This window comes from Cephus cinctus, unplaced genomic scaffold, assembly GCF_000341935.2.
Source record: "Cephus cinctus unplaced genomic scaffold, Ccin1 Ccin1_scaffold0101, whole genome shotgun sequence".
In the NCBI taxonomy this organism is placed as follows: Eukaryota; Metazoa; Arthropoda; class Insecta; order Hymenoptera; family Cephidae; genus Cephus; species Cephus cinctus.
The window spans coordinates 378,852-402,835 of record NW_014332838.1 but is presented as its reverse complement, the minus strand read 5'-3'; the positions used below and the strand labels follow the sequence as shown (position 1 = coordinate 402,835).

The 23,984-nt window shown below is 36.3% G+C and overlaps 3 protein-coding genes, 2 long non-coding RNA genes and 1 other non-coding gene across 6 annotated transcripts; 4 read left to right on the top strand and 2 right to left on the bottom strand.

Moving 5' to 3' along the window:
• Positions 1-7: 7 nt before the first annotated feature.
• On the top strand, positions 8-4,220 carry LOC107274755 (WD repeat and HMG-box DNA-binding protein 1). The gene is made up of 13 exons (XM_015754235.2): positions 8-273; positions 383-497; positions 568-719; positions 830-938; positions 1,003-1,245; positions 1,324-1,539; positions 1,627-1,917; positions 2,039-2,252; positions 2,333-2,557; positions 2,626-2,846; positions 2,931-3,173; positions 3,280-3,631; positions 3,703-4,220. Exons 1-13 carry the CDS (start codon positions 197-199, stop codon positions 4,047-4,049), a joined length of 2,805 nt encoding a protein of 934 aa, XP_015609721.1. The 5' UTR covers positions 8-196; the 3' UTR covers positions 4,050-4,220.
• LOC107274756 (organic cation transporter protein-like) lies at positions 4,192-8,482 on the top strand. Its single transcript, XM_015754236.2, has 8 exons — positions 4,192-4,544; positions 5,512-5,795; positions 5,879-5,982; positions 6,061-6,215; positions 6,300-6,468; positions 6,914-7,239; positions 7,347-7,651; positions 7,743-8,482. Exons 1-8 carry the CDS (start codon positions 4,523-4,525, stop codon positions 7,881-7,883), a joined length of 1,506 nt encoding a protein of 501 aa, XP_015609722.1. The 5' UTR covers positions 4,192-4,522; the 3' UTR covers positions 7,884-8,482.
• A 155-nt stretch (positions 8,483-8,637) lies between these two features.
• LOC107274757 (epoxide hydrolase 4) lies at positions 8,638-11,800 on the bottom strand. Its single transcript, XM_015754237.2, has 6 exons — positions 11,591-11,800; positions 10,773-10,897; positions 10,382-10,657; positions 10,033-10,190; positions 9,711-9,965; positions 8,638-9,637 (listed from the first exon to the last, which is right to left on the bottom strand). The coding sequence occupies exons 1-6, from the start codon at positions 11,798-11,800 to the stop codon at positions 9,459-9,461; spliced, it is 1,203 nt and encodes a 400-aa protein (XP_015609723.1). The 3' UTR covers positions 8,638-9,458.
• Positions 11,801-14,207: 2,407 nt separating this feature from the next.
• Positions 14,208-14,289, bottom strand: Trnal-aag. Its single transcript has one exon. It is a non-coding gene; the product is annotated as a tRNA-Leu (tRNA).
• A 1,129-nt stretch (positions 14,290-15,418) lies between these two features.
• Positions 15,419-22,041, top strand: LOC112495409. Its single transcript, XR_003061886.1, has 3 exons — positions 15,419-16,206; positions 21,706-21,846; positions 21,912-22,041. It is a non-coding gene; the product is annotated as an uncharacterized LOC112495409 (long non-coding RNA).
• Positions 22,042-22,161: 120 nt separating this feature from the next.
• Positions 22,162-23,674, top strand: LOC112495408. The gene is made up of 3 exons (XR_003061885.1): positions 22,162-22,265; positions 22,528-22,789; positions 23,029-23,674. It is a non-coding gene; the product is annotated as an uncharacterized LOC112495408 (long non-coding RNA).
• Positions 23,675-23,984: the final 310 nt, after the last annotated feature.

Here is a 23,984-nt window from a genome sequence, read left to right as displayed (position 1 = left end):
TGTCACCTAACCACCAATAATATTATTAAGTATCAAGTTATGTAGATCGATAGATATTAGGTTGTATATACATATATGAGAGAAGCACAAGCATCTAAAGAATGCGCGCCAAAAGTTGCGTGACAAAGAAGTTGAACGGATAGAAGTGCTGGACGGATGAGTTTCTTTTAACGTTATTATTGTAGACATATTTAAGATGCCTTTAATTGTAAAACCGACGCGTTATGCTCATCGAGAGGGACATACGGATGTTTGCTATTTTACTGGAGAAAAGTGAGTTCTTTAGTATATGCTTAATACAAACAGTAGCAAAGTTTTCACACGTTGATATGCTGCTATATTGTAAAGATTTTTAGAGATTTTAATCATACTATTTGTTTAGGGGAGGTCTAATCACTTGTGGTGCAGATGGGGATGTTAGAACATGGTTAAATTTACTTGATGATGATCCTGCTGCTAGTTGCATTGCTGAACAAGCAACGACAGTAGTTTCTAAGGTATATAAAATTATGCATTATTAATGTTTTGCTAATAAGCATGTCATAAGTACGTACTTTGTAATTTCAGAATGGTAAACTTTATGTTGGTACTGATGACAATAAGGTTCAAATACTTACTTATCCAGATCTTGAAAAGGAAGGAATAGTAACAAGATTTTCTGCTGCTATCTCTGCTATATCTACTGCTAAAAATAGTAATTTAATTGTATCAGGTGCCTGGTGAGTAAATTGTGCTCAGTTAAATGAAATTACTTTTTTATAAATTAGTTCTAAGCACTATTATGAAATAAGTAATTAATGGCAATAAAGTTAGGTTTACTGTTATTTAGTGATATGCGCATACAAGTGACCAATATTAAAACATCGGATAGTATAGAATTAACTGGTCATCAAGCTCCGATATTGGGTTTGTCCTTGGATCCAAAAGAAGAATTTGTTGTATGTATTAATGATTGTCACACTATGGAAAAAGCTTTAGTATGTTAACATTCAAATTTTTCAGGCCTCTTCTAGTGCAGATGGATCAATTAGAGTATGGAATATTAAAGAGAAACGAATAGTACACATCTGGGAGAATGTGGTTCCAAAGTGCAATTCTTTTTTCACTGCAAAGACCTATTCTACTCCGTCCTTTCATCCGGAAGATGGTCGTGTTCTTGCATATCCACATGGAAAAGAAATCGTCATTATTGAAAGATACACATGGAAAGAATTATTCAAATTGAGGTGTTCTGAACTTAAGACTGTGAGTTCTCAATCATCTAAAACAAATATCTCTTTATACAATATAAATATTACCCCCTTAATTGTGTACACATTGTAGGAGCTTAGCATATGCAAATTTTCCGAATGTGGAACGCGACTGGCTGGTAGTTCCATTTACGGGGAGGTTGCAGTTTGGGATATTGTAAATAAAGAATTAATTGGTTACGTTGAACACCAGCAGAATGCAAAAATCACTGCTCTATGTTGGAGTCTTGATAAAGCAAATGAAATAGCTTTCTGCGATAGTTTAGGTCAACTGAGCTGTATTGATGTTGTAAGCAATGTTCTGATATTCCATTATGAAAACTATGACCATATACAGAAAATATGTATAGTTAAAACTGCAATTTATTGTGCACAGATTGGTGACAGTAATTATTCAGCCGAATCAATTTCAACTTCTGTAACTAATGATAATGAGACTGCTGATCTTTTATTGAACAATGATGATGAAGATGATGACAATGAGAATGAGAATGTGATTTCATTAGACAGAATTAAAGCGTCTGTTAATCTAGAAGGAGACGATAATGATACAGATGCTGGTTCTGAAAGACCACCAAGCGTCACGAGAATTATTGCACCTGAAATTGAAGTACAGAAACCATTCCAACCTGGTTCATCGCCAGTCCATTTATTGTCACGCTATATGGTAAAATGTCGATATTCATGACGATCTTAAAAAAAAAAGATATTGCACTTCTGCACAATTTATAAATTAGTTCATTTAAATATAGCTGAAAAATAATCATTCTATCTGATCTTAAATTTAGGTATGGAATGATATTGGAATGGTAAGGCATTATACTTCAGAGGATGCCGAAGAACCTTCTATAGAAGTTGAATTTCACGATGTATCTGTTCATCACTCAATTCATATTAATAATTATTTGCATCACACATTGGCTGCATTATCCACTCAAGCTCTGGCATTGGCATGTTCCACAGATGGTTCACTAAGTAAAATTGTTGTTGTATCCTTACAAGGTACACCTTCGAAATTTCTTATAAATATCATAGTGTAATTAGAAAGATTTTTAAGCAATTATGACTGTCTTTAATGTCAGGTTGGGGTTCTGGAAACAAAGAATGGTCTCTAGATCTCCCAGAGGGAGAACAAGCACTGTGCCTGGCTGCAGGTGATAATTTCATTGCTGTTGCAACTACTACAAGACATATAAGACTCTACATGATCGGTGGAACGCAACGAGAAATTATAGCCTTACCAGGACCACCGGTTGCTATGAATGCTTATCAAAATTATTTAGTGGTCGCTTATCATACTGGATTAGGTATAAATTTTATAGATTCGATGAAATGACTCATAATATTTCCCATTTTTATTAAATATTCTATTTAGGTGTGAAAAAAGATCAATCTATGGCTATGATGTGGATACGAATTCGTGGACCGAATTTGCGCAGTCAGACACTCACAGTTCCATTGTCACCATCATCTGAATTAATGTGGTTAGGAATAAGCGATATGGGTTCTCCTACGATAATGGATGCCGAAGGTTTTATCAAAATGTATGACAAAAAGGCATGCTTGTGGAGAGTAGTTTGCGATACGGATACACAGGTAGAACTATCCCTCTAATATTTAAGAAATAAATAAGTACTGTTCTATCTATCCCATTTAATACACAAAACTATTATATTCTAGTGCAAGGGTAAATTAGATAATTTTTTTATTATCGGCGTCAGTGAGGCGGAGCAAAAGGTACGATGTGTTCTGTGTAGAGGTAGTCATTATCCTCCAACGACACCTCGACCAACAGTGACAGAAATACCTCTAGTCTTACCTCTTTGCGACGCGCAATCCGAACAGGCTGAGAAAGAAGCCAAACTCTGGCAACTGGGAAATGATCCTTTGGGCCAGGAGCAGATTCTACTCTCTTTGATAGCAGTAAGTCATTATTTATTTTTATAATACTGCGTCAGAAAATATTCATAATGACATAGTGTTATACTGAATATATGTACTAAGTACCGTGCATTCTGAAATCCATTAGATTGCTTGTCGAAACAACATGCAGTATCGGGCAGTAGATTTGTGCCAGGAAATTGCTTCGCCCAAAATTATAGAACTAGCGATGAAGTACGCAGCACGATTAAATCAAATGGCATTGGTTAAAAAGTTTGAGTCGATAGCCGAAAGTAAGGACCAGGAGGAGAAAGATGAAGTAGGGGAGATTAAAGAAGATGGCTTTGATAATCATCACCAAGCTCTAATAGAAGATTCGGAATCTTCAATATTAACGCCAGTTATACAGAAACAAGCTGATGTTGAAATTAGGCCATTACCTATCAGTTATAGAAGAAGCAATCCTTTTTTGAAAAGTGGAAATTCTCCAGCAGCAAAAGGTATTATTATTTACCAATATTATAGGTCACTATTTTGTATTTTATTTATTAATTCTATTTTAATGTAATAGGTTTGCGTGTGTTAGATACTTTACCGGATAAAACTCAGAAACCTAAACCTACTCCATCACCAACGTTAAAATCAAAACCAAAAGCTGCTGCCAAGAAAGAGAACTTCGTCAGTTGGTACTCGAAACACAAGAATGACATGCATGAGGAGTTTCCTGAATTAAATACAGTTGAGTTGACAAAGATTGCCTTAAAAAGATATAAAGAAGTGGATGCTTCCCCTCAAACTTCCACAGAAAAAGTCTCCGACGTCAAAAAGCGGAAATTATCAGACACCGAATCTGATCTGGATAGTCAGCCGAAACGTGCCACACAGAATAAGCTTAGCAGTTTTACTTTCGATAAATAGAAACGGGTAATAGCTTAGATTTAAAAAATAATGTTAGAGTTTAACACAAATAATAGGCAAAAGTTTTTGTTAGTATTTTAGTACAGCGACAGTGAATAAGAATGCATATAAACATTAGAATTAATCCTTATGCGAATGTGATATTAATATAATCTTATTTTATGATAGTAAGACAAGATTTTTTTATTATACTTAGTTCGACTAAGTTTGACGTTGTTTAATAATGCAGCTATGTAGATTTGTATTTGAACAAACATCTTCCACGTGACTACAGTCAAAATAAGCGAAAGCTATCGTACCACCAGAAGCCTTTACAGGAAACTTTCCGCCCACCATCACGTCGTTAAAACAGAATGGAGGCAATTTTAGTCTTCCCTTTAGTTCGTCCTAGCACGTTGAAGCATAAGTACACAGAGTGGTATGCAGTGAACGAATACATCATCTTTGAAGCAAAACTATAAATACGTTAAAAAATGACTGAGAGCACGAAGAAAGGTAACTAGCCAGATTTAACACAAAGATACAATACTTCCTCTTACAATTTACAACCGTTTCTATTTATAAATTCCTGGCATGCCTCTAGTTGCATCATCGAAAAAGTGCTAACGGATCCGACTTATCCGGCATGCTAAAAAGTCATTGAGTTACTACTAAGAAGCACGTTGATCAAGTACAGGAAGCAATATTTATCTAAAATTGCTTTTGTAGACTTATATCTTCCGCTTACTATTTAAGTAAATTTAATGTGTAAAGTATAATGACAGTTTAGGTCAAGATTTTCCAGACTTCTGTTTAGATCTATTCTGTTTCCTTTGACCTGTATTTATATTGTATTTGTAACCGGAGCCGACCGCATGTTCGCACTGCTTTTTCTGTATTCCAAAAGGCGTCTTAGCGTTTAGAAATATTGTTGAAAAACATTATGGTACTTTTGGTGGCATTAACATATTCTGCATATCTAATTTTGATGCCTTTTGAATATAATGGTATTACGAAATAAAAAATGTATAATCACTATTGCGAATATTAAATATTTAAATCAACAGTACAAGAATGCATACCTACAGTTGCTTATCTATTTCGAAAAGTGAATACGTGATTTTTAAATCATTGTATTTTTCTCTCAGTTTTGATAAAATGCGGATTGATAAAAATCATTAACAAACCAGTATCGCCATTTAAAAATTCATCTTTACCGATACCTTATGTGAATCACGTACTGATAGCTGTGTAAAAATTAAAAAAAAACTATGCGGTTTGTGGCTTTTAATATGATCTGGAGATTATATTATATTTGACCAGTGGTTTATAAACTGCTTTCATAAAATAAATATCAATATAATGTAATGGGAGCATGTTAATTCTCATATTTCTTAACGACGTTCAAGTATTTAATTGAAAATCATTGGTTTAAAACGACTATTTCATTATCAGGTTATTTTAAAATTTATTTACATTATAGATCATGCTCCACTGGATGTTATTCAGGAAGCCATGGGCGTTTTGGGCCCTTGGCATATCATAATTGCCGTTGCGGTATCCCTCGTTAAGTTTCCCGTAGCTTGGCATCAACTTTCCATAGTTTTTCTTGCACCGCCAGTTAATTTTACATGCGTTGCACCAGCTTCTTTTAAAAATGAATCAAATTCAATGCAATGCTATGTCGCCGTTGAAAACAATATCACGGAGAAATGTACGAAATTCAACTACGATCGTAGTATATTTCATGAAACCATAATTACGCAGGTACTTATTAAAATGTATTTTTTAGATTCTCTTATATAAAATTTAATAAAATAGACTGTAATTAATTTTTTTTTAATTTTCAGTGGGATCTCGTTTGTGACAGAGAACAATTGGCAAATTTTGCGCAATCGTGTACAATGTTCGGTATTCTTGTTGGAAACATGATATTTAGCATGATGGCTGATAGGTTTGTATATATACTATTGATTCGATTACCATTGACATTAATATATCAAATCATGTATATCATTGATTTTATATTTAGGATTGGACGCAAAATTCCTTTAATGATTGCTATTATTTTACAAGTATTGACTGGGATATTGAGCGCATTCGTACCTTGGTTCGAATTGTTTTTGGTATTGAAATTTATTTCAGCAGTAGCTACCGGTGGTACTATGCTCGTCAGTTTTGTTTTGCGTAAGTGAATTTATGCTTGTTGACTTTTCGTTTAATGTTCATTGATGTTTGAATATCAATAACAGTGAGATTATATGTTTTCAGTTATGGAGATTATTGGAATACAATGGCGCGGAACGCTCTCAGTTTTATTCCATGTACCATTCTTACTAGGACATCTATTGAACCCCTTGATTTCTTATTTAACACAGACCTGGTATGGATTTCAAATAGCAGTATCAATCCCACCGATACTATTGTTGTCTTATTACTGGTAAATATATTAAACATGAATAATCGCAACGTACAGAATATCATTAATTATAACTATCTTACCGTTGATCAATACACATGCATATAGATGCCTGAGTAAATCCATATTTTTGAAAATTCAAATTTCTCATACTCTCACTAAGCACGCTTAAGTTTTTCCTTTTCTAATGAAACATAATGTAACTTGTTATTTTAACTCAACTCTAACTCATGAGGGTAATGCAATTAACCTTTTGTCTTTGTTCTAATGACAGCACTTAACTCGTTAATGAAACGAAATAAAATCGACGGAACTATATAGTCCTCACTCTTGCTTCTTAAAAGTATATTATCAAATAGAGTATCATTTCCATAAACTGTACAAATATCCATTTGAACTATGGCTGTTATAATTATTAATCATAAATAATATAATAATTGATTCGAAATAACGATTTCAAATTTAGGATCGTTCCAGAATCGCCAAGGTGGTTGCTTGCTGTTGGCAGAGTAAAGGAAGCAGAAGACGTATTAACAAAAGCAGCAAAACGAAATAAAATTCCACTCGGAAACGTAAAAGCAGCCATAGAGAGTCATGAAGATCAGGCTAAAAGCACAGCTGAAAGAGCGAAAGAAAAGTACAATATGACCCACTTATTTAGGACACCAAATCTTAGGACCAAAACTATCTACATATGTGTCAATTGGTTTGTTTGCGGTACATGCTTTTTTGGATTGGCTCAGTACATGGGACAGCTGGCTGGTAACATATTCGTGAACGTTGCTTGTTCAGGTAAATTTTCCATTTTCTGAAATAGCATTACAATATTAAAGTGCAATATAAAAATAACAGTAATAAATGTCTACTATCTATCGTATACTTAAATACTATGATTTTAGCTGCTATGGAATTACCAGGCACATTTGTGGTTCTTGCGTTGATTTCACGAGTGTCTCGCCTAAAAATTCTCATGGGTGGAAACATATTGTCTGGCACAAGTCTTTTGCTAATAACAGTTGTATCTGATCCGACCGCTCGAGTGTGTTTGGCTAGTTTAGGACTGGCAGGAATGGCTATTAGTTTTCCAACTGTGTACTTGTATAGCAGTGAAGCATTTCCAACAGTTGTAAGAAATGTTGGCGTTGGTTTGGCCAGTGTTTGTGCTAGAGTTGGAAGTATAATAGCACCCTATATAGCAACTATGGTAATTATATATGTATTTATTTGTTACCATGCAGAACATCAATGTTTGGATAGAAGCAATCTTCGGTGATTTAATCTTTCATTTATTTCAGGGCATCATTGAACCCTGGTTACCACCAGTATTGTTTGGCGTAGGTCCATTAGTAGGAGCTGGTCTTTGTTTATTATTACCAGAAACCATGAATTCTGATTTACCGGAAACCATTGAAGACGGGGAGAATTTTGGAAAGTAAATTATTTTTATAGTGATCGTTTATTAGTAAGAGACCTGTGAAGGTAACGTTGTAATCTTTACTGCATACTTTACCATTACATTGCTCATGGGTATTGTGCTACTGCATCAATTGACAAATAGATAATACTTCCATATCACCGTGATAACATAGGTACTTGTAATTGGTATGTTATGCTGTGATAACGTTTAATTAGCATGCGATTTAGTATAGTTACATATGTGCAATGTATAAGGGCCACTTTGACGAGACAGCTTTGGCAATAAATTTTTATAAAAATTGAAATCTGTAAAGATAAATATTTATACTGAACAATTTCTGACTGCAATACACTGGTAATATCGTCTAAAATTGATATGCACTATTCCATTCTATATTGCTGGATACGTATGCATCGTGTCTATATTTTTCAAAATATTTTAACAAGAGAAATAGGTTTTTGAGAAAGGTAAATAGGTATTCTTAACAAGTTTTTACATACATGCCTATGCATTAGCCATTTATACTTTCGGATAGCTAATATACTTTGAGGGGCCAATTTCTAATTTTGCTAAGTGCATAAAAGTCCCCGAAATGTGGTATTAACGTTGCAACTAAATCATACAGAGTTATTGAAGAATATTACGCTATGAAGTTGTATTTACTATCAGATATCAAAAGGCCCATTTCACGTGGTGCAGCATTTCGGAGTAATCTTATATACCTATACTCTCTTATAAGGGAAAAAAATTACTCGGTTATAAGTTGATTATTGTTCGAGTTTAATATTGTTTTTATTTATATATGTATAGGTATATAAATATGTATATGTATGCATTTAATTCTTACTTTCCTATACATGGAACAATCGCTCATATGCGTATAGTATATAATTATTTGACTTATATTAAATGTAAAACGAAGAGTGACTATATACGAGTGAAATTTTTTTAATGTCAAGATACGACACGTACATTAATTATTAATGTTCCGTATGAAAATACAAAATACCTATAGTCTTTAATAACGCAACTAGTTCAAGGAAACTACGATTTTTAAAGTAAGATATTAGAATCACCGCATATACATATTGGGAAGACAGATCTTTAACATTATTTTACGAAATTTACAAAGACCATTCGATGAATGATGAATATTCGCGACGAGAAGTCAAATGTTATATGAAAATGTATATAAATACAATTACAGCAATCAGCCACATACATGCTGTCGCATCAAGACAAATATCTCGATTTGTATCATTCGTATGTACTCTTTGTCTATAAAATTATCCAAATTGCTCAAAGCTAACAGATAGAGCAATAATTTTTTTCCAGTGATTATTTCATGATGGATGTACATCATGTGATGCTTTTACCAAAAATACAACAAACATGGATATCGATTGAGTAGCGTCTTAAACAAATTTTGCAAATCACAAAATTACCAGTAAATCTCCCTTCAGACTATTTACATACGAATAGATATGGAACTTTTAATAATGGAATGTGTTAGAACACATTCAGGCCTTTTTGGTTTGATAAGTTGTTATTGACTTTTAAAGGTTTCCATCTGTTATATTTTATTTCCCATTTTTTACGTATGCGTTTGCCCTAAGTAAAGTACTTTGTTTGGCAATCCATTCACGACACCATTAGTTTTCTTCTGAACCGCATCAAACATTTGATTGCCATATTTTACAGTGCTGCTCAAAGAACCGAGCCAAGATGACATAATGCTCTTTGACGGTGTTTTTTCAAAACATGAAGGCGAACCTTAAAAAAACACAACTGACATGAAATTGAGGAATTATATAATCGAATGCCAGTGATTATAACTGTAACTCACCTATTAAAAATTTCATTATTGCTTTATTCACCATTTCCGGTTTCTCTTGATGCGGAAAATGCCCTCCGCCGGTAATTATTTTTGCACTAAATTTCTCCACATATTCTGAACTTTGAACTATACTTTCTAAGGAAACAGACGGATCCACATTACCGACTATGACTAGTATTCGTGTATATATCGGTTCATTATTATTCGTATTTAATCTCGTGAATGGTAAATTACGGTAATAATTAATTGGACCTGTCCAGTCCTCTGTAAAAAAATATAAATAATACTCAGCATTGAAAATAACATATATTAAAAAAAGAGAATATCATACCTTTTCTACTGAATGCATATTTGTATGCTTCCACATAATTATTTTCATTATCCGTTTGATTAATGGACAAATGTTTATACGTGTCATTGATCACAGAGAGATCTTGTTTCAGGGCATCTATTTCCGGTAAAAATGGTAATCTGCTAAAGTGCATCCATCTGGTAAACAGAACAAGGCGTGATAAATGATACTGGAAGATTTACCACTGTCATATCGCTTTTTTAAAAAGTATAATGAGTATATGCTTGCGTAAGAATATTTTTTAATTTCGATAAACAACTAATCAGTAATAACTAATCTTATCTTTGTTATAGTATGACATCCAAAGTTATCAGTCATTTTGACTTACTTGCCATCAAACGCGCCATCACCTGATAAACCATTCCAATAAAAATTTGGATGTGGACTTGATATAGCTATGAATTTGGAGACCATTTCTTCGTGCAGAGCTACCATATACCATCCCAAAAGGCCACCCAGGTCGTGACCAATGATCGTGCATGATCTCACACCAAGTGCAAGAATGAATTGTTTCAGTTCGTCAATTAATATTTCAATTCTGTACGATCTTCTGGTTAATGGTTTGTCGCTGTCGCCAAAGCCTTTGAGGTCTAACGCGACCACCCTAAACAAAATCAGGCATGATATTAATTTTTATAATAAGAAGCATCCTTAAATTGATTTAACTATACACTGTGTATCATAGTGTAATGTACGTTGTAAGAAAATATTCTATGCACCTGTAATGATCAGCAACTACTGGTATTTGTTCTCTCCATGACAACCAGCAATCAGGAAAACCATGCAGCAACAACAGAAGTGGCTTCTCTTTGTCGCCGGCTTCCACATAATGAAATTTTATACCCTGGAAAAAAAAAGATCCTAACAATGGAATAACTTCTTAGTTATCGTCTGCGCTTTATGTATATCGTAGATACTAAGTATTTAATTACGAGCAATTTTTCCAATAACAGGAAAACGAGCGACTCGTTAAAAACTTTCAATTAAACAGTCAGTAACATGAATTCATATGCTGCTCCAGATCTTTATGTCTTTGAGTAGACAAAACAACGGCTCCTTATCACGTCAGTGTTCATCCAAACGTGGAAATGCAAAGTTGTTAATTAGTACAAGATAAGAAGTAGCCACTGTCTATCTGATATTAATATTATTTATTTACTCCTATCAAACTGGTATATTTTCGAAATTAAATGAATGCGACATTACCGACCGAGTAAGGTAGAACAAAGTTCAGCGAATGAAGTTATTAAATAATAAAATTGCATCACAAAGTACCCATGTGAATTTGTCATCGACGGCAATCAATCAGAAAACGTTATTAAGAAAAGCTCATTGTCTTTATCAAACATCGAATGATCGTGTTATACTTAAAAGGCGACATCAACATTCAGTCTGGTCGACTCGTTATCAAAGGTCAAGTGAAACTATATGTTTTTATCAGAATCTTTACTTCGTAAACCAAAGAGTTAACCTCTCATATTTTAAAGTATTATCAAACTTGGATTCTACAAGTAGAAATGAATATTCATAAACTTACTTTCAGTTTCATATAAGAATGTTTACCCAGGTTATTATCAACCAGACACAGTGGTGGATTATCTCGTTGTTGTAGGACAAAAAATTGTTTTGGGTCCCATGCCCATTTGATAAATCTCTTTACTATAAGATAAAGGCCGTACACGAACGATAGAAAATGAAGCTTCACCATTTCCCACACAGATACACTCACGATCTTTTCAACCTCCATACTTTTTTTTTATACAATAAACCACAATGTGTAAAATTTGTTGGAAACAAGTAGAACTTCTTCGCTGGTTTTCACTCTTCATAAAATTCTTCGTTTCTTCTATCAATATCACGTTTATAATGGTTACTTTTCAGTGTAACCTTTTTCATACCCGTGTGTCTCCGTACGTATAAACTTCCGAAGAATCGATACTTATTTCACACCGAGTTTCTCATCCGTCGGTTCACAGCCGACTGCGAGCATCGGAGCGGACACGTGTATCACGGCTATTTTCTTTTTTCAAAGAGCGGGCAAAGGTCAGTAACGTCACGACAGCACTGATTAACGATTATGAGAATCCAGTGTTTAACAAGACATTACCTACTGATAGTCTTTCCTTAAATGCTAATTTACTATACTGATCACTGTACTGTTAAGAATGAACTTCCTAAGCGCGTTTGCCAGAAGATGAGTCACTGACGACACGTGGGAAGTCTAACGTATTTAACTAACCTTATACAGTCCCGATATGACTTATCAGATTTTATCAACTTTCGAGTAAGCAAAGTTCTCTGGAATTTAGTGATGGCGTCAGAACACAGAAAAGTGTCATCCTCTAGAGTTACGTGACGATCTTGAAATACGCAAATTTGTTGATATATATTTTCATTGCGTCATCAGAAATTGACCACAGATAAAAAATTATAATAAACATTCTTTGGTTGTTCAATGTATAATACATAGATATAGAATATCGTAAATTTTTATTTCAATTTTGTTACAACTGATTTTATTACGTATCATATAAGTTCCTTGATAAGATTTCGATTTGTGATTGTAACCAATGAAGGATAGTCGCTTTTGACAACGTATTAATTTTCTACTGCAATTTCAGTTTGAATGCTACGAATGGAAATACAAATCTCCATTTGTGATCATGTGTCCTTTAATCGTGTCAGTCTAGCTCGTAGCTCTTCTGCATGAGACTACGATCCATCAGGCATGCTTAACTCGTTTATATTTCTCTTTGAGAACCAACCGTAGTCTGCTACATTTTCCTAACGCTGAGGGGCTTTTACTTCAATGTGAACTGCGCCCGAAGGCTGATACCATTATAAATATAAAGTAAGGGCAATAATTCTTGAAACATAAAACAAAAACACTGCTCGATATCATGTAAGAATTAAAAAATATATCTCTACTATAATAGTAATACACGAAGCCGCGATACTTTGTATAATTTAAATACAGATACATGATTGTTTTGTCTCCATAAAATATACGTATAAACTTTGACGTACGTTATCTTACTCTGCGGTTTTATTAGCCAATTAGCAACTTTGCAAACAGAAAACGACTTTTAAAAATTTCAGTGGAAAGATGGAAGATTTTTACTGCTACGTTAGGATGTACCTTATTTTTTTTTATGTTTCGATTGCATCGAGGGTGTTTGTTTGATCCCCTAGTATTCATGGATATCACTGGATGGGAAATGAACACGAAGAAAAAAGGGGGAAGGATACGTGACTGCTCGTAGGGACGTATATCGAATGATTCAATTACAATCTCATTTCGTCTGTTCCATTCGGAAGGATCCTCGTTTATTTTCTCGGCTGGCTTGTTTGCCGCATCCGATGCTGCGGGCAATATCGATTCTCTTATATTATTTTTATCGTATTTTCTCCACGGGACTCTTCATTTTTCTATCGACTTTGTTATGGCAAACGATCAGAATGAACTTTCAATTATTAATATATTGACATGGATGCGTTCTTCGTTTCGAAAATCTTTGTAGTATTAAGATTTTCACTTTAACCGATCTTGAGCAGATAATTTTTTTTTAATATATACATACGCTATGATTATTTTCAAATGGTAAGGCTATTTTGAACAACCCTATACATGTATGGTAAATATATGATTTTTTTAAATGTGACCTAATAGTGTTTATCGAAGAGGTTAATAGGTTGGACATCTTATGAGATATAGTGTCTCGCGAATTAGGCTTTGCAGACGCTTACGAATTGACTTTACCTATTGAAATGTTATAAATAGATATATATTCTATTTATGAAAATCACGAGACAGAATACAGGGGCATGTCTGGTCTATTTATATTCTGTCAAAACTAATAGATACGGATGTTTATTGTACCTATAAGAAGTATTAGAAGTGCTACGGTAGCGTCAATGTGAACTATATTATACGAAAACAAATTGTAGTTCTTCTGTTGGTTATGTAGAATATTAAATTCTAAATGCAGCGGCAGGAGATATATGAAATATTACGTCGATATGGTAGGTCTCTAAATAACGCATCGATACAAGCATTGCTGGATAATATTTTACGTTTTTACAATAATGTTAGGTTACAATAAACAATATATAATTATTTATTAACAAATATGTCAATGAACTTGTAAAAAACATGGCAGCGGTGGGATTCGAACCCACGCCTCCGAGGAGACTGGTGCCTTAAACCAGCGCCTTAGACCGCTCGGCCACGCTACCTATTGTTTTTATGAAGTTAAAAATAAATGTTAATCCGAATATGTTCTATTTTTAATAAAATATTACACCCTTTCGTAATCCTAAGTAAACACGTGACTGAATCTATACAGATATTACTAGAGTTTCTGAAACATAAATAGAAACATCCAAATACAATTTTTCATGCAATATTTGAATTAAAAAAAAATGGTATCACCCCATGATACAAGTATTTTATCATCCCTTGAATAATCACAATTTTTACTAATCTAAGTAAATCTCACAAAAAGTTGTACAGTTTATCACGATCGAACAAGTCGCATTCAAAGGTCTCCCATGTTGGGTATCAAGAGTGTTAAAAAGCATAAAATATTAAAATCCTGTAGAGAAACAGTTTTTGGAGCACATGTGATGGGCGTAGTAGCTGGATTAAACAAAGGCTGTCTCGGGCGGAGCTTTCGATCCATCCCTCGTGGACGCATGCGTGGCAATATTTCAAGCCATGTCACGTAACGATAGAGCCGCCACGAAGACCAGAGAGGAGAGAGAGAACACATACCTATTTTTTCGCCAGGGGCGCAACTCGCCTGACAGCCATTTTGTTGCAACTTAATATTCCCCACTCATTTTGTAACTCTATATGTACGCGATGGGTTCAATTGTTCGTATTCTTTGTTCGCGCAAATCTACGTGTTAATCAAGTCGGTTAGGCTCGTTAGAAGGAAGTGCGATGCGTGACTATCCCTGCGATGACATTACCAGCTATTCCAAGTCAGATTAGTCATCGATCGGTAATCATTACCTAGTAGATTCTACAGGGTGGTCTTACAAATTGAAAGTCAATCCAATTAGGTGTGGCGCACAGCTACCATTTACTATGCTTCGATCAGTCTTGATTCAGATCAGAAAGTATCTAGATAAATATCGTGATTACGTGTAACTTATTTTATCATTATTAAAGTACAGAAATGACATAACAATCGAAAGTAATATCGATACTATAGATACACGTTAAATTGATTTCCATTCTTAAAATACGAATTCTTCAACTACAAAAATACACTCATATAGCATAGAGTCAATTTGCAATGAACAGTCATTAAAAGTATAATCGTTCGTGATTGTCATTAAGAAACGCCATCGCGCCTATGATTATGTCGGGCCGATTAATCGAGATGGCGACATAACCTCGAATTTTGCCACGGTACGACAGCAGTTCCCTTGGTAAATTAATCATTTCAGCAGCTGCTGTCATATTAGCAAGAGCGGATAAGACAAATGAACGTCGTGGAGCTTGTTAAGACGTAATCCGAGAGATACGTCGTGGTCCTCTCCCTTTTCGCTTCCCGTCAATTTTCTCTTTCTCACTCTTACAGCCTCACTCTACCTACCTCTTATCCAGCTTTCACCCATGTCCATCTCATCGTGGATTACATTATTAAGGGATCCCGCCATTTTGACTCATGGTCCTCGTCATCTGTTTACATGAGTCTACGAATTTTTATTTATTTTATATCAATTCCAGAGACACGACGGCCATCTTGTTCACGTCCCTTCAGAAACAGTTTTCTCAGTGATCTCCCGATAGTATCTCGCGGCAAGAGAAAAAAGAAAAATGGTCTCGGACAACCGAAACCCACAGTCCGCTTCGTCCGTTACGAGTGTTACCGTGATTTCGAGCTTCTAAAGATTGAAGATAGTGTCAATGCGGGCGCCACCGTTTACAACGAGCGGAGTGAATCATTTTAAAATACTTGGAATGACTACGAGTAACATCTGGTGTCTAGGTTGTCCTTCTCTTCTGTATAGAACATCTACCGGATACGAATAATCTATCATGCTATCAAATAATCCAAAAAAATTTTCAAGAGTGCTTACGAAGAAGCGCAGAACTGTTTCTTTGCCGTGGTATTATCGCCATTACTGCTGTCACTCGAGGTATGTAACCATCTGTCTTTTTACTATGGATACTGTATATCTATATATCTACTTACATTATGGCTGATATTTCTTCGGCTATAAGATACATCCTACTCCCTGTCCTCGTTCCTGGATTCAAACCTTCCCTTTGTCAGAGCTAGTATTACGGCTCTCCATTTTGTCATCCCCTCGGTGAGTTTCAATGTTGTAACCATGGAGACGTCGCGTTTCCGCAGGGAGACGTGTAAGGGGTGTTGGTTGTAGATAGGTAGATGGTTAGGTAGGTAGGTACAGCGTCGGTAGATATGTACGCATGGTGACGCAGCCATTGTTAAAACTCGTGACGTGGCTATGCGGACGCATGAAAACCGGATGAAAACTCAGCCCGTTTATAGCTCGGATAATCACTTTTACGTGCACGTTAATATTTCGTGTATACTACGCGTAGACGTCGCTGCGCAAACTATGTTGCGCACTCGACCGTTTCTAGAGAATTTAGCGTAATTTTGTTGGTGGCAGTGATGATGTAGAGAACTGCTGCGATATTTAAACGTATATAAAATTTAATCGATTAATTATATACACTAGGGTTTTATGTTCGGTCAAATTTTCAGAGATGAATACGTACTCGAATCTGTCAATCGTTTTAAGAGTCTCGAGACCTTCGTTCTCGTCGTTAACTGGCGAATTAGGGCTCCTCCATTCGTAATGAGACACTCCATGGGAATCTTATGATTATCTGTCATTACGATAATAGAGAATAATAGAGGAGCCTTCTGTGCTCAGAACGTTTCACTCGAAGTGTATTATCAGAGTTTTTCTATCTTATAGTGGGTATGTAAAACTTATCCGGTTATCTTTGAGTGGTACATAGGTATTTCATTATTGTATCGTGGATGTATATTAAATTGATCAGGGATATACTATTTAATAAGAATTTTTTAAAATTTTTAGCAACTAAATTGTTGTGCCTGTTTTATGTTTTCTGTATGAGAAAATGACTTGTTGCAGAATTTAATTTGTGTGTGGTAAAGGAAGAAATGAAATTTTACGTTCCGAGTGAAAAGGCTGCTTGGAATTTGGGACCATGTCACGAATGCAATTAGTGACTGATTTGTCAAGCACCGCGAAGTCCTTCACTATAATAGCGAAGTGCTCTTCAGTCGCTCAAGTACTCTTCCGGAAGCGACTGCATTTTGATTTTTGCTCAATATGCTTTCTTAAGGTGCAAGACAATTTTATTGCAAGCTGCATTTTGCGTTAACGAACGTTTCGGTATGTCTTTTTTCTTTTACCTATTATTTTTCATTATCTTTTTTGTACTTGTGTCGCTGCCATTCTCCTGGCATCGAGGAGCTTTTCATGTCGAGTGGGTTTAACGAAGGCGAGTTTTTTATGCAAGATATTAAATTTATGAGACGTCTTGCAATAACGTTACGTGACCATAGAATTTGAATGTTATTAAACTGTTTTAAAGTTTTGAGTGGCAAATTTCTTGTTTCGCGTAGTCGCGAAGATCTCGCTCTATAAAGTTATTCTGCATCCGTCGGAACCAAGTTGGGGAAAGTTTCAGTATCGATAAAAAGTATACCTAAATTATTCTTTGCTTCTGTTAAGAACAAAAATAAAACAATGTGTCGTAATAATGATTGCTAGGGATTTAAAATTTGTACAAAAAATGTTATTTTCCACTTTTAACATATTTGGGTATCAAAAATTAGGCTTAAAAATTTCTTTCTCGACTTACGATTATTCGAGAACAAAACTTGTTGGTACCGATGACAGCGACATTAATTTTTAACAAATTCAAAAAGAAAATATCATTTGTATCGAATATCGCAATTTGAAAGCCGTATCAACCTAATCGTTATAGAAACGCCATTGAGCCGTTCAATAGAGACACGACTTCGGTCTTGAAAACGAGATACCCCGAAATACCTAACTTAAAAAAAACTCAAAATTTGTATCCGTAAAAGTTTGTCGCGTAGCTACATTTCAGAAGATTTATATTACAGACAAAGGAAAAATGGTGAAAATGTTGACGCGTTGCTCGATGTAACCAGATTCCCATTAAAGTAACACCTTTTGTGCGAAGTCGCACGCATTGTGTCCCGATTATTGTGCGGCAAACGCGTTACAATGCATTGTATTAAATTCACTCAACATTCTGAAGCGCATGTAACACCTGGTAGGTGTAACGTTGCCGCCATTTCCTATTACCAGCATAATTTGATACATATCGTATAAGGATCTTTTGTGGTTCTGTTATTCGGTACAAAACGAACTTTGAAAAACCAATCTTCAAATCTTCGATGATGTATACAATTTCGAAAACTATCTTTAGATCGTCAAAGATTTCCACATCAATTTTTTTCTGCCACCCGATATATAGAAAAGATTCGTGATTGTTTTTTTCTACGAAAAATCTTTTTCAAATTATTTCTTTTTTCCATAACCGTGTAAAATATTTTTGAAAAATATTGTAAATCTTAAAACTGAACATGCACAAGGTAGTTAACATTGCAAGGATTTCAGTCACGTAAAAAGCACTGTAATCTCATTACTTGAAAAAGAACCTCCATGTGGACCTCGGTATAACGTGTCTTGGTCCCGACAAACCCTATAGACTCGAGAACCTATAGAACCAAACTCAATATGGCGGAGTCAATTGAATGCTCGTACTTTAGGGGTCTCTGCCACCCTCTTTGGTCCTTTACCAACCTTACTGACTCTCTCTCTCTATATATATATACATACGTATATATCTCTTTATCACTGTGTCTCTTTTCATAAGTCTGCTTCTCCCGTAAAGGCACTCACCCTATCTCAATTTCTCTCCACTACATAATAGAGACACAATCAATAGTTACATCCACGCGCGAAACGCTTTAGCTCACCTCCTCATCGACTTTGAATGACACACACGCGACCCTTGGATAGCAACCCCCGGTTCACTCCTACGACACATTATCCCTGAGTGAAAAGCATGGGGGATGTCGCCATTTTGTTTCGTCCAAGTTTTTACACGCTGGCTGTTAGCTTATGCAATTGAAAGAAAAAACATTGCAATTTTAAAATTTTCAATTGCCATTGATTTTTCAGAAAAAATAAATGTTAAAATTTCTAACACCGAACGAAAATTAAAACATCGAAATAACTGCAATATTCTTTGACTAGTGAAAAACAACATTGTTTTCCGTGTCGCGCTCGTTGTGAAAATTTGAGCGAAATCTATTGCAGGTGATTCATAAGACAAAATTCTACAGTCACGTACCTCGTACCGGAAACAAAATAAAAATCAGCACTCAAGTGCTCTTTCCAGAACACGTAATTCCCGTATTTCACTTTTTTCCCCCTGGTAACAACGGTATCCCATCAGCGCGCCGTTCTCGGCCCTCGGGATTCTTTTTTGTTTCGCGCTCTGCTCGAGCATTGTTTCCGCGATTCGTCGAGGAAATGACAAACAAATGAGCAGCTCTGTTCGCCATCCCGTCGCCATGGCGATGAATAAATACCCCATAGCGACTGACGGTCTCGCGGCTTCTAGCAACCCTGTCGACACACGAGAAAAATCTACGTTTCACATCGTTCCCTCAATTTTTCCTATAGACAAGACAGATTCCTGATTGATCGTAATTTTTCATTCGTTATAACATTCTTTTTGATTTTTAAAAAATTCATTAAATATTTTCCAAATTTTTGAAAAAAATCCCATTTCTTTTCCACAAGATCGTTGACGATAATAACAAAAAAGAACGATCCGAAGACGCATAATTTATTGCATTACATTGTCACTGAAAAACATTGCTGACCCATCGTACTGTAACAAGCTTTTCAGAAAAAAATAAAAATATCAACCAAGTACCAATCGCACCTGTAGTGCATTCCATGATTTTGTTTCTTGGTAAATAAAAATGATTTTGGTATGTACAACAAATTTTTTTATTACATGTCACTAATCAGGGTACCGGTACACGGTCATATTGACGGTGGTCCATTTTAGTAATGTCTCCTGGCACTTGATCCCCACTTAGGGGAAATAAATCCAAAAAGAAAAAATAAGAAGTCATGCCTTACTTTCGTATTAGCGTCGCTCCGAGATGTATAATGGATATAATTTCGAACTGTCGACAAGTGCAGAACAAGCAATGATAATTCACTTGGTATCAGAGTCCAGAATCAGTATTTCGACCGCACTCCATCTGCCACTCATAAGAACGATCGAGACAAAACCGTCCTTTTATTAAAATTAACGCCGTATAACGCCAGAAATAACCAACTGGTAATCGATAACCAGCCGATTGCGTTACCGTGTGATTTCCTGTATAATTTTGTATATCCAGGCTACTGTCAGATTCGCGATATACAACGAAGTAAAAACCGGTTGGAAAAATCGTACCAACGAAATCGCACCTCGACAGTAGCAAATTGAGAGCGTCGCTAATTCCGAACCGCGACGAATGAATTTCCTACGGTGCTTTATATCGGCAAGGTCGAAAATCCCTTCGGAAGACTTTAATGGCGAATACGAGTGCTATGGCGTCTCGTTAGCGGCGATGACTCTTCGAGTTTCGAGACAGCACTCCAATGGGTATTGTTGAAGATCAAATATATATATATAGTATTGTACTAATACGTATATATATGTATGTATATGTATTGTGAAAATTGCGGTAGTCAAGAGTCGGTTACAGATTGACGCACGAAACATATGTTAGTTCAATTATTTCACCAGGTCTGTTTACGGGGGTAGAGCTTACTTAAATATATAAATATTTTCAAAATAAATTTTTATTCTAAAAAATTTCTAATAATTATAATCCAAATGAATGAAAAACATTTTTTTATTCTCATGGTCATCGACCTTAACTCTTCGAATGGCAAGAATTGGTGGAATTGAAAAGTCACGTTGATAAGTGGGTAACGAGTTCGTTAATGGTACAGAAACGTAGTACTCATGGCAACCCCGTAGAGTCCAAAGTCCAGCCATAGGGCGACAAAACCCATTGACTTCGCTCATTGATTTTACGTCAATCTGCAAGCACCCTTGTGGGGTCTCCATGATGCGTTTACCATAAGCGATAAGGGGGAGGTCGCGACACACCCCGTGAAAGGGAAATAGAATAGAAATGACCCCCCATGGGAGTCGCATTAGCGACACATGGCCAAGTGACAAAGCCCTACCCCATAACCCAAAGGGATCTTGGGTATGTATACGGTTACATAACGTTACATGCCGCACCCCGAGCCCGGAGGGTTTGCACGAGGGGTTGGAATATATATGTAACCACCCTTCGAAAGGACGCCATTTTATAAGTAAAGTATTTCCCGACGCACCTCAAAATTTTGGTTTTATCTTTTCGAACAATTTTTTTTCATCGTTTCGTCGATTTTTCACATTTTTTATTATCAAAATTCGAATAAAATTCGTATTAACTTACAGTACTAATTATGTGTAAATATCATTTTTTTCTTTTTACATGAAACATCCAAAAATGTCACCCGCACTCTCGTCAGGTAGAATCATTCCTGACAAACGGTTCGGACATCAGGACCTTGTAATACGAAGATTTATCGATGAGTATCGAAATCCCTAGGATCTTGGACACCTGTTGTGTGAGACTGTCGTGTCGTGACCTACGTCGCCATTAGTCGCAGGTTGGTCCAAGTGAATTTTCATGTAAACGACATCCACCATAGATACAGGAGGTGTTATTGGACAGGGAGCCTGGATCCGAAGACAAAGGTTAATTTGGTACGTGTTGTAATCCGTCCCGTCGCACGGTCCTGGAACTCTCCTGCAGGATGACAGGATGAGGATTAGCAGCTTGTCCCGCCAAGGATTATATCGGATGCAAAAGGTTAATCAACGTTTTCATTGAGCTACCATATAACAGAGTAACGAACAATTAAAACTCCGAATATACATGGAAAAGTTATATATATTTTTTACAGATTCAAAATACTCCTGAGAATAATACCCAGTAGTACGCAGAATCACTCGGGGAAACAAGGATCGTCTCTGGATTCCACGTTAATAATCAGAAAATGGCAAAACCGGCCGATGTCACGTAGAGGTAATTCGGCACGCGTTCGCCGCGTCTATCAAATTGATTTCCACATCCCATTTAGAATGTATCTTTACACTCTCTGGCTTTCATTCGTATATAAAAGCCACGTTAAGCGGTATACCTACGAGCTACATAGAGAATAACGAATGATTTGATTTCGTATTTATATGAAAAGTGATTTTTATTCGACGTGTAGCTCGACCAGAAATGGGCATCGCGAATGCAGATTTCAATTTCGGCTTTAAGACGTTAGCTGTATGTATTTCAGGTACAAACAGCAAGTCGACGCAGTGGCGGGATCGAATCTAGGGGATTTCTCGAAACCGGAACTGACGGAAATAACTTGGTCGTTACTCGTGAGGGGAAACTGCTCCGCCGATCGTATTGAACGAAATTTCGGCTCGCTCGTGGCGCAATTATGCGTGTCGTCCGGAGAGTGGCGGAAGGTCGATTCGAAATTTAGACATGGATGTTCGATTCGTTACCAAGCTATAGATGAGTGCGGTATACCGTTGGTGTATCTACACTAGGTACATATACATATAGATATAGAGTAGCCATTCTGGTATCAGCGTAACGTAGACAAAATTAAATTCTGTAGTGAAATTGCCGCTTGCCTGGCATGCGTTTATACAGTGTAGTGGTTGGAAATTATGTAACCACAATAGTTGCGCTCAACACGATGATCATGTATTGCGTTGTAAATATAAGGAAATAATATTAGCTTATACGTCTGTAATGTTACTTATTCATTGGTTGTACATTTCAGGGTAAACAAAGTAGTGTGGAAACGGTAGCTGAGAAAAAGGGGTCTAGCAGGATATGACAGGACACTTTCAAAATGTCTGAAAATAAAACCCCAGGGAACATGATGAACATCACTTAACTGCCACTCCACTCCGTCGTGGGCCCAGGCTGGAGCCTCCCTAATTGAGATGCGCCAACAGCCAATCGGGCTACCAAATTATAGGGCCCCGGAGGAAAGCGATTGTCGACCAAACAGGGAGCACAAACAAACAGTAATGATCTAGCTTCGGTTCCTAGAAGGAAACGTGGAAGAAAATGGAAAAGTCAGACCTCCAAGTTACCCAGACAAACCCACCCTTCCTCGACTGGAAACCAGAAGAGGACACGCAGCGCCGTGAATGGAATTGGAGCCATGTGCCTTAACTACTCATTCAGCCTTAGATGGTTTAGAGATTAGATATCGAGAAAAGGGTCTTTTTGTTCTCTGAATGAGTTCTTCGGCGTCTTATGGCTCCCTACGTGTTATACCTACGACGAGGAGACGTGAAAGAGGACGTTTTATCATGGCTACCGATCGCACGTATGTCAGGCACGTGAGGTGAACGTTGACACAAAAATGGTCTGATTTATTAAGCTAGGAAATAGCGATAATAACAGCCTCCGCTAGTGATAATAATAAATCCTGGAGGGTACTCCTTCGCGACGTAGCGGTTGAATCTGGTGTGTACTATTTCAAAGGTCTACTTAGCATTCGGTGTCACGTAGCAGCCGGGGTTTAATACATCAAAAACTCCGCAATTCCCTTCGGCACCCTCGGGGGTACCGCGACATTCATTTGTTCTCTGTGCACCCCTCTCAGTCACGGTGCGTGCCTTTTGTTTCGTCGATACGAATTGTGATTGGACCGTTCGTGGGGTTTCGACGGCCATGGCAGCCTTTTCCCGGTCTAGGGATATCGGGCCAATAGCTTCCTCGAGG

Coding starts and splice junctions, on each gene's coding strand:
- LOC107274755 (XM_015754235.2), top strand. CDS start 197: ATGCCTTTAATTGTAAAACCGACGCGTTATGCTCATCGAGAGGGACAT. Junction 720..829: donor TTAATTGTATCAGGTGCCTG/GTGAGTAAATTG, acceptor ACTGTTATTTAG/TGATATGCGCATACAAGTGA. Junction 2,558..2,625: donor CGCTTATCATACTGGATTAG/GTATAAATTTTA, acceptor TATTCTATTTAG/GTGTGAAAAAAGATCAATCT.
- LOC107274756 (XM_015754236.2), top strand. CDS start 4,523: ATGACTGAGAGCACGAAGAAAG. Junction 4,545..5,511: donor GACTGAGAGCACGAAGAAAG/GTAACTAGCCAG, acceptor TTTACATTATAG/ATCATGCTCCACTGGATGTT. Junction 7,240..7,346: donor CGTGAACGTTGCTTGTTCAG/GTAAATTTTCCA, acceptor CTATGATTTTAG/CTGCTATGGAATTACCAGGC.
- LOC107274757 (XM_015754237.2), bottom strand. CDS start 11,800: ATGGAGGTTGAAAAGATCGTGAGTGTATCTGTGTGGGAAATGGTGAAG. Junction 10,191..10,381: donor GATGGCGCGTTTGATGGCAA/GTAAGTCAAAAT, acceptor TCTGTTTACCAG/ATGGATGCACTTTAGCAGAT. Junction 9,966..10,032: donor ATATGCATTCAGTAGAAAAG/GTATGATATTCT, acceptor ATTTTTTTACAG/AGGACTGGACAGGTCCAATT.